The sequence below is a fragment of the Lates calcarifer genome, linkage group LG2 (genome assembly GCF_001640805.2).
Source record: "Lates calcarifer isolate ASB-BC8 linkage group LG2, TLL_Latcal_v3, whole genome shotgun sequence".
Taxonomy (NCBI): Eukaryota; Metazoa; Chordata; class Actinopteri; family Centropomidae; genus Lates; species Lates calcarifer.
Genome location: NC_066834.1, coordinates 8,722,013 through 8,736,503, shown reverse-complemented (window position 1 = coordinate 8,736,503; position 14,491 = coordinate 8,722,013). Strand labels below are relative to the sequence as shown.

Genomic DNA, 14,491 nt, shown 5'->3' with positions numbered 1-14,491 from the left:
GTGACATCTGGACTCAAAATGACTGACAAAATAGCTCACAGCTCTTAATTTAAATGAAAAAAAAAAAAAAAAAGATGTGCTCTTCCACGGCATGGCCAAAGATACAGTTCATCTGCAATAACACTCTATGTTTTTTAAACATCTGGCACAGGCAAATGTACAATTTAAAGATATGTGAAGTGCCAGCATTATTCAAGTAATTATGCTGAATCTTACTCTTGCTACACTGACCACCAAAAATATAAGAGACAAGAAAATTACGTTGCATGTAAATCAATACCCTACCTCGCACACTGGGCCTGCAAAACCATTTGATGGCATTTTTGCTCAGTGGACCATGGTGAAAAAATGCGTGTGCACTATGTGCCTCAAGGAATATCACTACATATAGCAAAGGCAGCAGAAAGAAACAGCTGAAGCTGACGGTGAAGGGAGTATATCAGTACCCATCTTAATGACTTTAACGATTCAGTCATTTATTATACTGAATTTAAATATATACTTTTGCGTTTAGATACATGTTTATGTGTTTATGTTAAAATGAACTTTAACATCAGACAATTTTGTTTTTGTTTTTTTGTGAGGTTACCATTGATTAGTGTCATGTAAGGTAATTTTACATTTCCTGAGTTCTGGTTTGTCCTTCTTGTTTTATAGATCCAGTGCAATTTTAATTACTGTTTGTTTTTGCTTCTGTGGATCTCAGGAAGACTAGCGACTACTTTGTGAAACCTAATGGCCATCCAAATAAATAAAGAAATTTTTTTTTTGCTGCTTGGTTAGCAAAGTGTTTGCTCATAAAATGTATTTTCTAGCTGTTAATTTATCTGTAAACATTACCAAATATGTCACTTATCATTCATTTTTAAAGTGGTTAAGTATACTTAAGAATGGCAACAGTTCTCTCACAAGCTAAAACGTTGCTGTCTCTCTGACAGGAAGTCACATATTAATGTATATCAGACATGATTTTCATCAGGTGTGATTTTGTCTGCTTATTAAATGGAGCCATGTGCAGCAAAACAATCCTTGATAAAAGGTTGAGAGTTTCATTGTAACACTCAAGGGATCTGCATGTATATTCTTTAAAGAGTACAGAGTGAGCTGCTTTTTAAATAATCCATTCTAAGGTAAGATAGTGTCTCTGTGGATACTCAGACCAAAGGGTCAGATGCTTTTTGTAGTTTCACCTCCCCACCCCTTCAAATCTGAAGTTGAAAGCTGGCCTAAAACAGATGAGCATGAAGGCAAAGACATTTCAGCAAGACATGACTACACAAAGGGAAAGCATATCACATTTGATGTAAATTCTGCTTGATCACACACACGGGTACCTGGTGGTATTTGGGGCAGACTGTTAACTCCCTGTCTCCCATAGCACATATCACTGGAGCCTCAGTGAATATAATGATCACATTCCTGTCATTTAAAAAGACAGCAGCTCATGCCAAGGCACAATTCCCTGTGTTGTGGAATTAAGACATTTACTGACTCAGACTAATAGATCTTATACACTAAAGACAAACAACATTCAGCTCAATGTTGTGCATGACTAACTAACTAGCATTAACTCCATCACTTAATGGACAAAGATCCTAAACCCAAGATATGATATGATACAAGACCAAAAACAGGCACTGAGCCAAAAGCAATAAGATTTTCTTATGAATATTACAGGCTAAACAATGGTATACGATACACAAATCAAATGACTGTTTTCAAAAGAAACATTAAAGGTCAATTTAGTTAAAGATGGTGAATCAATCTGATACTCTCTGCCCATGTTTGTCATAGATTTCAAAGTAAGGCAGATCAAGTGAACCATCTTTAAATGGACTGGCAATCTTCAAAAAACAAACACATGATGCCCATGACAACAGCTGGCAGCACTTAGCTGGTATCTTGGCAAAACAGCTTGTGGACACAACGTCTTAACGGATCCTATTAATGTATTCACCAGACAGATGAATGGAGAAACTTGCTGCCAGGCTCATGAATTTCTGTTATTTAGGTATTCCCCCTATCAATGTGCACTTCAAAAATGACTTTTGTTAAATTATTTGAATGTTTAAGCTGCTCTGCGATCATCCATGCTTAACTCAGTGCAAGATGTAATCAGTTTAACATGAGTGTGATCTTGAAACTAACCTATGTGACAGACACATGGCAAATATTGCACAGAATGTGGTATGCTAGAGCATTTTGTAAAAATGTTTCACCTAAGGAAACAAATGGTGAATGGCATCCAATCAGCAATATTGAATGACATATCAGTGATCAATATTGACCCTAATAAACCTGATTGAACCATGCATGAATATTCTAAATATCAGCTAGGAATGCTCAAAAATTATACACACTAAAGATCAGAGACTAAAGATTAATCTAAATTATACAAATTTGAACCACAGGTTGTATTTTGTCATCCATTTTAAATTTTCCTTTCTTTTACCAATGATTATATATGCTAGGAATACATCAGACTCACTGGCTTGAAGTGCAAGTGGAAGCTAAATATTTTTTTAGTTTGCTGCACACAAAGAGAGGAAGATTAATGGCACTGGAAGCATGGACAGCCTCCCTCGCCTCCCCCCTCTTTCTCCATGCTTTCCTCCTCTCTGATGTCGCTAGCAGGAAGTTGCTGAGCAGACATGTCACCCAGCAGAGTACAATTGAGTTTGTAATCTCTGACCCTGCAGTGGCAGAGAGTCTCTCGTTCTCTGTCTCTCTGGTTCTCCCTCTCTAGGAGAGATACTTGTAGTTATACTGCTGCTGGGTCATGGCTCGGCTGGATAAAGATCTCTTCTCAAATGAACACACAAAGGTGTGTGTGACATAAAGCAACTGCATAGGTATGCCTGGGGAATGTTGCCAAAAACACACCGAATCAGCAAGGTGTAATGACTGAAGTAATGCCTACTCTCTCATTTGGACAGAAACAGGCATAAAGAATAGTGATTAAATTGAGAGCACTTCCTGTTCCTGATAAAATCATAGCAGGGAAACACAGTCGCCCACTGCTTTTGAGCAAAGTACTTACTGACTACACCACACAACCTTCATTCATTTCCTCATTCCAAAACAGAAAACTGGCACAGACACTGGCCTCATGAGGAGCCATTTTGGGGCATCAATAATAAACACCAGATGTAGAGTTGGGAGATAAATGTCAAACATATTGATTCTATGCTTCATTAAAGCTTATTGTGGGGGGGTTAGAGTTTGCCACTGGCAAGACACTAAATAGATAACAACATTAAAATCTACAGAGGTCTTGTTTTATGTAAACATTGTTTAACACAGTCAGGGTCATTGTTTCAAAGAGAGCACAAACCGAGAACCAGAGGACTGTTCCATAAAATAAAAACAAAAAGGCTGTTCCAGTTCCCTGTGCTGAGACCTAAACGATGTCTGACAGAACGGCACACATACCCACTGAAACATAGCTTTAATTGCATAATTACCGGCTTTTAATGTTCGGGCTGTGAAGATTCAAAGATTCTGTAAAGTCAGTTGATTTAATATGATTCAATTCAACTGATTACAGATACATTTAGCATTATTTAGAGGGTGCCATTGATTTCTTCCATGATGCTACAGTCAACATTTAAATTAAAGATGGGTGACAAATTAAAAGAAAAATCTGAATAATGGGGGAAAACAATCCTTTACTTTGTAACCAGTTAAGTATTACTCTAAAGCTTGGAATCAACATAATTAAAGCTGATAAAAGATGAAGAATATATAATTGGTTACCTTCTACAGTAGATTGTCTTAATTTCAATGCAGCCAGTTACAAGACAAGAAATGGTTTCCTCTGAAAAAAAAAAAATCTTAAGATTAGTCAACACTAACATTATGGGTATCCTGCAGGCTTTTCTGCCTATGTGCTAAAGGGCTGTAATGGAGTAATGACTACATAATGACTATGACTTTAGCAACATTTTCCCAGCTCAGAAAGAGAGAGCAATAACACATCACCTTGTTTTTAAAGAGAGAGGAATTTGAACCTGTTTAGCTTTCAGTCTAACACTTCATACATCTTGCTGTTTAGTAACCTCTCTTTGATTCTGACTTATTTTCATCAACACTGCTGTCTTTCACACCATCAAAGGAAGCTGTCTGAACTGTCTCTCATGTTGCCTTTATCATTGTTCCACATTCCTGTGATCAGCATTCAGAGAGAAGGAACAACTTCTATTAAATGAGCAGAGCAAAATGGAGAAGTAGAGATAATAACTGGGGCTTAACTGTCAGTTTCCACAGCAGCAGAAACTGTGTGACATTCCATAAAGTGGTCTGAGGACAGCAGTGAAATTCTGAACAGTGTAGCAAGCCATTTGAAGTCTGGCAGATGGTTCTATGTATTTTTCATGCTGTTGAAAACCTGTGACTGAGGTTTGGTTGGTTGTCATCCAGTGCCTGGGGACCCTGGGCTGAATGCAATCTACACACCACTGCAGAATCACATGATGTCTGACCTCTCTGCCATGGCAAACTGCCCAGCAAGGAAAAGGGAGGAAGGGGAGGAATGTTGAGTGTGTTACTGTGTGACTGGGGTTGTGCAGAACGAGATAGAGAGAGGGAGAGCAAGAGAGAGAGATGAGCAGTTGCATGTAAGCGAGCACGTCTGTTCACTGAGCATAAACTGAATTGTCCACGACCACGTACAACTTCACGGCCCTGACCTGTAAAGCATACTGCTAGAGAGAAAGTGTGGAAAATATGAAGATGGAATGATGGAGGGGGAGGGGTGCAGGAAGAGACGGGAGCAGCCACTGCTAAGGATTCACACAATGTTACAGAGAAAGAGGGGGAAGAAAAAATAGCATTGCCTGACTTCCCTTCCTTTGGAATGCATCCAATGTATCCTGTGAGAGAGTGTGTGTGTGTGGGGGGCATACTGGCAGGAAGGCTTTCAGCATATAAATATCACATTACCACACAAGGAAACGCAGGCATCAGTCCGAGCTTCCAGCCGGCCTAACAAGCACAGGAGCTCCACTCTGGAGGTCAGAGGGAGAGCTCGCACAAATGGAATTCCACAGAAACAAGCATTTCTTTTAACAGATAAGTGGCTCGGTTTGCAGCTATGTGATGTGGCATAAGCCTATGGTTTCAGTTATCTACATCTACTGAGCTGCATATATATATATATATAAACACACACACACACACACACACACATATATATATGTATGTATGTATGTATGCGTGTATGTGTGTGTGTGTATAACTACAATTGAATTTAATATACAGTTGTAAAATAGGCTTCAAGCTATGATGAAAACAACTTAGCAGCTTGTTTTGCTAAGTGGAAGAGAAAAACAAAAAAGTACAATGTAGGTAAATGATACTGAGATAACAGAAAAGGCAGATACAGTCAAGTAACTTGCATCCAAGTCGCTAAAGAAGAGTCAAAGTTGAGTGAAGTGAGAGTTGAGTGCCCATTACCTGAGTCTGAGGCATCACGGTTGAGTCTTGGCACTAACTATTATTGACAGTACTCATGTGAATCGGCTGGTGAACACATGTGCGTACCATTACTCGAAACTGAATTATGTTAAATCATTCTAAATCATTATCTTATGCCAGATTATTATGGCATATTGCAACCCCCCAAAAAATTTATTCTATTTCTAATTCATCTCCAGTACTAGTACTACTAGAACACTGACAGTCAATAATGATTTACATGGCAATATAATTTTCTGTGGATTGTGAAAGCAACATTTAACTGACTCTAAAACCTGTTTTATTCAAAAAGGGCACACTCAATCCAAACTACTGAACAAATATCTATCCAGCTGTTTTACACTGGTCAGTTTCAGGTCCATTACTTTTATATATGATAATCAGGAAGCCATTTTATGTTCTGATACAGATAATGAAATGTATGCAGATGATACTGTTTCATATTTATATGCATTCAATAGGTAAAGGCCATAGGGCACTCAAATACATTAATTAATAATTACAAATATAAAACTAGGGTTTTAACATTTCACCATCTCTATAAAGAAGACTGCATCAAAGAATCTTTGGGCATCATACATGTCTCATTTCCATATTTTCATTGAATAATTTTCTTCTCTTTCTTCTTTTCAGCAAAGCTGTTTTATTTCACAAATTAACTTGTTATATTTTCTGAATTAGTCGTACTGCCATGCTATTAATGCAGTTGGTTTTTAAGCCATGATGTGACTTTTTCCATGGCAGACCTTTTGAACTGTCAAAGCAGGAAAAGCACAGGTGTTACTAATAACATTAACTGCTGTACTCAAGTGTCCCAATGAGCCATGACAGTGTGACAGCAAGCAAGCATGCACAAAACCAGGACCATGAATCTGAAGCAGCTAAATGGAATTCACCATCATTCATTATTATTTATACATGTGCTTTTTCTGTTATGATGTGCCAAAATGTCCTCTGATCTATTGCAGTTTTCTTTTTTTGTTTTCATTTTGTGAAATGAAATGTGAAACTGAATCTACGTTCACTGAGTGGACTGCAACTTGAAGATGACTAAGTGACTAAGGAGAAATGTGAAACCTGAAACTGCACCAGTTGGGAACCACTGCTATAAACCATCTAGTACAAGCCATATCTCAAATATGTGTCTATCTGACATACATGCGTGCCAGGGGACCTGCTGTATGTCAGCCTTCAACAGACCCCAGGTTAATAAAATATGCTTAACTGTGAAACATGAGATACCACAGATGATATTACTGTTCAAAAATCACTGTGAATGATGAAATCTTCAGATTGTATTACTATGTCAACATTTCATCATCAAGAAATTCATACGGTTATTAGATAATGTATGTAAAGATCACATACACACAAACAAAGCTCACTCTGCCCTCTTGCCCTCATAGTCGTTACATATAAATCAATACAGCACTGAACACTGGTTTTGCTCTTGGCATGCCTGTCCGACAGATTAGACCTCTCTGACTTGTATTCACCAAGACATGTAGCACACATGAGACGTGCAGCTGGTCATATGGACTTTGGAGCAGAGTAAGAAATCAGACCCTTATTAAGAGTGTGGATTGATCCAGTCAATTTTTTCACCGCAGGAGTAAGTTGATTGTGCGATTTGAGCTCTGCATGGGGTGTGATGTGCCTTTGCTTGTGATGTGAGCCAGTGTGAAGACTGAGAATGGGTCTGTGTGTAGATAGATAAATGTGCGTAGATAAATGCTGAACTCAAAATACAGTAATGCTGTTTGGTTTTATTTTATGCGCAAGTTTGAAATATTGCACAACTGAGTGTCATTTGCTTGTGTGAAGGAAATCATCTGCAGCATTTCCACCACCAATAAAGCTGCTTAGTTTGGCTGTAATGTACCTATCTTTTTTCCAACACCCCCCTCCCCACCTGCCCTCTGCAGTCGGCAGGTCACGCGTACATCACCCATTGCTGAGTGAGCACTGGGCAGGGGGGGCAACCGATCATAATGGCTGGCCAATTATCAGTAGTAAGGGGGGCTGGGGAGTTAGGAGGAGAGAGAGATTATGGGGGTGGGGGTTGGGGGGTGGATCAATATACCAGTCAGTTTCTAATGAGGGAAAGAATTGGTCCAAGTCAAGCAGATGGAAATCCTGCTCTGCCTGGGGTGGTCTTTCTGTCAGCAGGATATCAGATTTTAGGTGCTGCTTTGTGCAACAGCACCCCAACAGGGGGATGACTGCTATTGCAATGTATTGGAGCTATTCAAGTATTCACAACATTTGCTGCATTTTATGCCTCCACAGTGTTTCTCGCATGCTCTCCTGATCTACTTTCTCTGCATATTTCATACATCACTAGGGGCAGATTTAGAAGAGCCTGAAGAATAATGGCTGTCTGTCCTTCACCCACCCCCCTTTTAACCACCCACAGCTGCCAGCATAGGACAGTAAATCCTACACCTCACCCACTCACCCAGCCCAGCAGCTCAGCTGTGTGCAACTATGCACTAACATTAACATGCACTCCTCTACTTAAATGAAAGAAAGCGAGATAAATGGCCAATAGTCACTGCTTTCTCTAAAATGGTGACTGGAATAAGCACAAACCAAATGTTCAGGACCACCATTAGACCCTTGGTACTGTTGTTCTTCTCTGGTTGCTTCACTATTTTCTACATCTGCCTTTCTTTCTTTTTTCTGAGGGGCCTTGTGTGGGGTGGGGGTGTTATTTATGGCTGCTCTGTGCAAGTGGACACACACACACACACCCTTTCACAGGATGAAAGGGCAGTCACACTGCCTGCAAACATGATTTTACAGCCCTGGGTGGAATGAGTGGTGGAGGAGAGAATGAGGACAGGGTACAAAAGGGGAAAGCCCTTAGATTTACAGGTCCCAGCAGTCAGAATGCAAACCATGCAGCAGCACACATTTTTAGAGTTGATTTTTTTTTTTTTGCTCCACCAAATACAGAGCTCCTCAGAAATAAGACAAATGTCTTTGCGCAGAAAGACAACCAAGTTTAAACATGTGAGCAGAAATGCATGGAAACACAAGCACTACATCCTAAAAGGGGATCATTGTTTTTTCCATGGCTCTGTAGTTTTTTTATTGGAGACAAAGGCGGAGCAATTTCCAAATGTGATCCGGTTCAGTATCTCAGCAAAGACAGCATACAAGCGTGTGCGTACATGTGTGTGAAGGCTTTTGCAGGGTTACGGCACATTTGTACAATGTGTAGCTTTTTATACATGCCTCCAGTTATACAGTTTCAATGTAGACTATCCCATATGTGTGCATGTGTGTTTTTGTGTGACAAGACTACTAGGCACATAGAGTTTATAGACAACATAAAAATTATGAGAACTGTCACCTTGTCAATTGCGGGTGACTATTTGCTTAAAGGTTTCACTGAGAGTTAGATATTTTTTATAATCACTGATGTATTTAAAGTGCATTTCAACCCCATCATTCAAGATGAAAATGCCTACAAATAAACAAACATGTTCATAGTTGAGTTGTTATTCTTGAAGCCTGACATTGATAGTATAATAATTAGGGCTGCAACTAACATTTATTCTTAGTGCCAGTTAATCATCAGGGTATTTTCATGTTTACTGGATAAAATTGTTGGGAGTATAAAATGTCCAAAAATAGTGAAAATGACCATCACAGAGCCCAAATTGACATCTTCATCTTGTCTCTGCCTGAAACTGAATTTACTATCAACAAAAGATAAGAAAACCAGGTACTATTCACATTTGAGAGACTGAGAAGTGACTTCAATGAGTAACTTATTATCATAATAGCTGGAGCTTTATTTTCAGCTGTAATAGTAACAAACATATAAAACGCTGTAAAAGGACAGGACTGGTGGACCTCAGACAGGAGTCTCTCCCAAAGCCAGAGGCAAAACTGCCAAGACGTGGATGGCAATGTAATTAAGTTTAAATGTGTTCCACTGACAGCGAATGGGAGAGTGACTCTGTCTACACATGATGACTTAATGGGGACTGGGGTGTATTTTCCAGTTTTTACTTGGTAAAACAGCAATTAATTAAAGTAATTTAGGTGTAAAAGCTCAAGTAAACAGTTTATGAGTGCAAAGAGGCAGCACTGACCATGCTGCCAATGAAGCAGTTCCACGCTTTGCCACATCAGACGTTCAGAGTCAAACCAGAGTCCTCGTAACACTTTGGTTAAGGGTGGATTTCACTTTAAGTGTTCATGGAAGACATAAACTGAGGATCATAGAAAGCTGCACAGTACACTCTGTTCTATTAATAAGCAGAGGGTTCTCTTTGCCATTCACATCTGCTCTAACTGTATAATAAAACAGGCCTTTTTTTGCTATGAATGTAATGGGCTGATACCAATGTGATGTGTAAATATCACCATTTATTTAGGTGGAAGGTTTTTGGTATGGTAAGGGCATTGGTTACTTCTGTGGTGGATACTGCCTCTAGTGGAAAATATTGTATGCTGGCAGGAAGCTGCCAGTAAAAAAGGCACAATCTGACCTCTGCTGGTAAGAGATGATACTGCAGGAATTTTACTCAAAGAGCACCACATGCATGGTCATCTGAGTGAAATTCAAGATGATCCAGATTTCAACCTCCTCTAAGCAACCTTCATGTTAAGCAAGACTGCTTCTGTCTGGAGAACAATTAAGTTGCGAAAAACATTATGTTTTTGGTTGGGGGGGGGGGGATTTTTTGTCTTGACTATGTGATCTTGGATGAAATAAGCCCCTGGATGTCTATAAAATCACAATGTACTATCCAAGAGGACTGTGTGTTTATGTGGGTGTTAAAAGTTCCATGATGATGTTTTGTTGCCTCTGCAATTCCTGACACCAAACTAAGACAAGAGTTTGTTTCCTTTTTGTTATGCACTACAAGCTGAAACTACACTTCAACGTGGTCTCTGAGGGCAGAAGGACAGAAAAAAACAAAAGGAAGAGTAGGAGGATGGAAACTGTTTGAGTTCCAGCAGTCAGCATAAAACAGAAACAGTCTACCAAGTCAACCAAAAGCAAATCACACATTTTCGCCTGTTTTGTTGCAACTACCTCACAAAACAATGCAAGACTGACCCTCAACAGAAAATAAAATCCTCCAACGCACAAGTGGTAACAAAAGTAACTTTGCAAAGCATCACATTGGTTTTTGTAGAGCATCATTTCACACTTTTATTCAGGTCTTTCTGTCATCACTTCCCTTTACGCCTATTCAGGATAATAATGACACGCTTTTAAATAAAACACCGTTGTTATTTGATATAGCACCACGGCCTGTATCCAGACCTGAATTGCCAACCACTCTGATTTGTCTATTAATATAATTAAGATGTTAAGTTTAATGCAAGTATTTAACTCATAATTCTGGTAAGCTATATTGCTTTACTTACCTGTTCTCTGAACTGCTGCTGAGAGAGGCAGTCAGTCATGTTGACACAGCCCAACAGACAGCCAGTGGGGTAGTCTTTAGGAAACCTGGGCTCTGCACAGAAAACAAGTGCAATCAAAGATCCATCAACAAGATAAACTACAGACATTATATAAAATTTTGTGGCAATGGTTTGTGCAATTCAATTAAAGCATCTAGAAATAAATAATTTCCAATAGTCACAGTATTTTTCCTGATTCGCTGTGTACACTATGTTTACCTTTCTTGTAGATCTGGCGGTACATGGCTTCCACCTCAGCAATCTCCTGAGGGGTGGGCTTCTTGGCTGCAGCAGCAATCCAAAGGCGACCTCGGTGTGATGTGTACCAAGTCCGTCCCTCTACCCTACATGCACACACATAAAATGTGGTGTTACACCTGCTTTCCCTGGCCTGACACAAAGTGTGGATTTTTAGGTTAGTACTGCACTTTTGTTTACTCCTTACCTCTTGATGCCTTTGACAAGCAGTGAGGCCCACGGCTGGTGCATGCTGAGGCACCAACCTCCGTCAGACATCTCTTGCAGCTCTTTGTCCTGGAGCCGCAGCCTGTTACGTTCTTCTCCTCCCTTGTCCTCTGACAAACTTTTCCCCTGCTCTTTGTTTCTCCTGTCTCTCTTGTTTTCACTGCCTCCAACATTCACCCACTACAAAGTGAAATCATTGTCATCATTATTACTGGTAGAATCTGTATGAAAAGTTTTCTAATGGTAAAAATGACCTATCTAAATCCAAAAATTGTTATATGCACTGTTCAAAATCTACCACAAGATGACACCATTGCTACACTCACTATACAGTATAGGTCAAAAATGACCTACCTCTGGTGCAGACTGCATTATGTTGGGGTTGACCAAATCTCTGAGACCGTGTCTTGCACCTTGTCTTCCAGAACTCGTTGGTGGCTTTGATGTAGTGTCACTGTTCATAGCCTTGAGGGTCTCATCCAACCTGTGAATGATTGTTTTTAAAAATAGGACATTTTTTAGCATGACTACACAAATATATGCCCTTGAAGCCTTGATTCCAGCATTGTCAGATCATCTTACTTGCTGTAGTACTCATTGAGGTTGTTTTCTTCATCAATCACTTGTCTACCAGCAAAGTCCAATGTGATCTTTCTATCCTTGCGCGAGACATGGCGAAGTTCTCTAAGCTCCTCTTCCTTCTTCCTCAGCTTTTCTCGCTCACTGGGTGACAACCACTGATTGGAGTCAGTGGCAAAGTAATCAGACTCATCATCTAGGACTTGTGTTCTCCTGACACTGGAGTTGAAGGGGACAATAAATAAAGAGCAAATAGTAAATGATGTCATGATTGTTATGTACAGTAATCAAAATGTCTAGTTAAAGTGTTGCATTCCACAATGAGCACTAAACCTATTTCTTGAGAACCTCTTCACTTGACTGTGTGTGTTACGGTACCTATTCCTGTCGTATTCCAGCAGTTTGTCCTTGTGCTGGACAGCCTTCTCCAAGCCAGCTTTCATCTTGGCTTCTTGGTGAGGGAGATAATCTCTTTCTCCACAGTCTGTCACCATAATAAATAAAACTTAAAGGGTCAACTAACATTGTGATTTCATAGATTGATATTTCATAATTCTGGCTAGTTTTGACTCTCACCTCCCATGAGCTTTTTTCTTAGTTTCTGGCTTTTGTTGGAGTCTCGCTGCAGGATCTCCTGCTCCTCTTTCGTGCAGACCTGAATCAGAAAAAAGAGGAAAGTGAAATGTGTAAAGTGAGTAAAGAATGCTAAACTAGAAAATAAGAACTGTCAGCATCATGGGTAGACTTTTTAAGGAATCTAAGGACTCAAAACACTTACCAGGCTTCCACAGAAGAGGCAGGGTCCTGAGCCCTCCTGCTCACACACGATGTGACCACAGCTGATGCAGTTGTTAATAAGTTTGTGCTTTTGAGCAAGGCACTCACAGGCATGTCTACCAGGGATTAAGACAGAAAGCCTGTCCTGTCCCTCTTTGGCATAGAGATTCACAAATTTACTCTTCTTCTTTGTTGAAGACATACCACTGTTTTCTTGGGCCTGAGAAAGTAGTAAATGAAGCGAGGAAAGGGCAAGAGAAATAAAATAGATGAGATAAGCAAATTAGAACAAGAAAAATGAAATTGTTCATGTGCAAATGAACTTGTGGCTAAACCATGAGAATGACCTTAATAAAGTAGGTGATGAGAGAACAAATACTTAGGACAATGTATACTCACCCTCATTAGATCAATGGGGGTTTTGACTGCCTCTGGCTCAGGTTCAGTTTGGCTCACAGTCATCACCTCCTGTTTGTTGCGGCCCTTACGTTTAGACTTCTTCTGGGTGTCTTTGGTCAGGTCTTGTGAATCTAAGAAGGGAGAGCAAATTACCTTTAACAAACAGAGTGGATAGCATATTTGAGAATAATTTTGATATCTCAGTAAGACACTAGAATTGATAATTATTTACATTGCATAGAAGTTTTTAACTTAAACCTTTAACTAAGAAGAATTTTTATCTACAATCTAAATCAAGATACATTCAGCAGCAAGACATCAGACATTTATTGCCCTACCTGATGATGAAACAGATTCTGTGAGAAGGAAGAGATTAGAGGTATCTGCGGCCTGTCTTTGAGTCCTCTTCCATCTGCTGAGGAGCTCATCTATAAACTGCCTTTTTCTCCCATCTGTGCCCTGCAGGAGGTCTCCCACATACTCCTCAATCTCTTCAGCTTTTTCAATGGATAGAATGTATCTAGATAGCAGAATGATGCAATAACCATTTAATCAAATTACATATCTTACCAAAGTGGATGCTGAAACATAGAAATCACACAGCGTTCTCATTCCCTATTCTTCATATCTGAGTGCCTTTCCTTATGTATTACTTCGTACAAGAGTTGGTTTGATTTGAGTGATTTTTCAAAATTATCAAGCATACTTTGATTGACCTGATATGCACTGAGTACTTTTGGCACCATCCACGATGTATCATTCAAATCCAACAGTGGCATTTAGTAGAGTTCAGTGGATTAGGAATAAATATCTGATACACATGACAGACTGTGTACCTGCTGCTGTAACAGCTGTGATGCCAAACTAGTTTGGCTGTATATATGGAAGAAGTTAATGTAACATACACATATAACGTGATCTGACGACGTGAATGAATACACAGACATCTTATTTAATGATACTCAAGCACATTACATCACAGTACAGCACTAGCAAAGTTAGCTTAATTGTTGGCGTTAGCTTGTTGGCAGGCAGTGTCAGATTTAGCTAGCGTTAAAATTTCTTACTTGACGATGTCCTCACATGCCTCCAACCCGAACTTGTGGTGTAACTGGTCCACACACCACTGCAGCAAAGCGTCAGACATTTTGCCAACGAAAAGATTGAAATTTCCTATCTCAAACCAACACTTATACCGTTGGACCGTTTGACGAAGGTGTTTCCAGTCGACGGACCAACAACGTCGCACACAAGTGCGCGGCAGCACAATATCTCATCCTGACAAAACTCTGTTGTGGATTAAAGGTTCCGCTCCCCTTGTAGCTGCGACTCGAGCACCGGAACAAACAGGAGAACTCTTTCT

At 39.7% G+C, this 14,491-nt stretch overlaps 1 protein-coding gene across 2 annotated transcripts in view; it reads right to left on the bottom strand.

Moving 5' to 3' along the window:
- trip4 (thyroid hormone receptor interactor 4) overlaps nt 1–14,393 on the bottom strand; it is a 66,845-nt gene extending 52,452 nt beyond the window's left edge. For both annotated transcript variants that reach the window (XM_018683480.2, XM_018683479.2), the window contains exons 1-11: nt 14,196–14,393; nt 13,467–13,648; nt 13,129–13,259; nt 12,731–12,949; nt 12,529–12,607; nt 12,331–12,436; nt 11,956–12,171; nt 11,728–11,857; nt 11,354–11,553; nt 11,128–11,252; nt 10,870–10,961 (exon numbers count right to left, since the gene is read on the bottom strand). In XM_018683480.2, the coding sequence (XP_018538996.1) occupies nt 10,870–10,961; nt 11,128–11,252; nt 11,354–11,553; nt 11,728–11,857; nt 11,956–12,171; nt 12,331–12,436; nt 12,529–12,607; nt 12,731–12,949; nt 13,129–13,259; nt 13,467–13,648; nt 14,196–14,275 (1,560 nt within the window). In that variant the 5' untranslated portion in view covers nt 14,276–14,393. The remainder of the gene's footprint in view (nt 1–10,869; nt 10,962–11,127; nt 11,253–11,353; nt 11,554–11,727; nt 11,858–11,955; nt 12,172–12,330; nt 12,437–12,528; nt 12,608–12,730; nt 12,950–13,128; nt 13,260–13,466; nt 13,649–14,195) is intronic.
- Nucleotides 14,394–14,491: the final 98 nt, after the last annotated feature.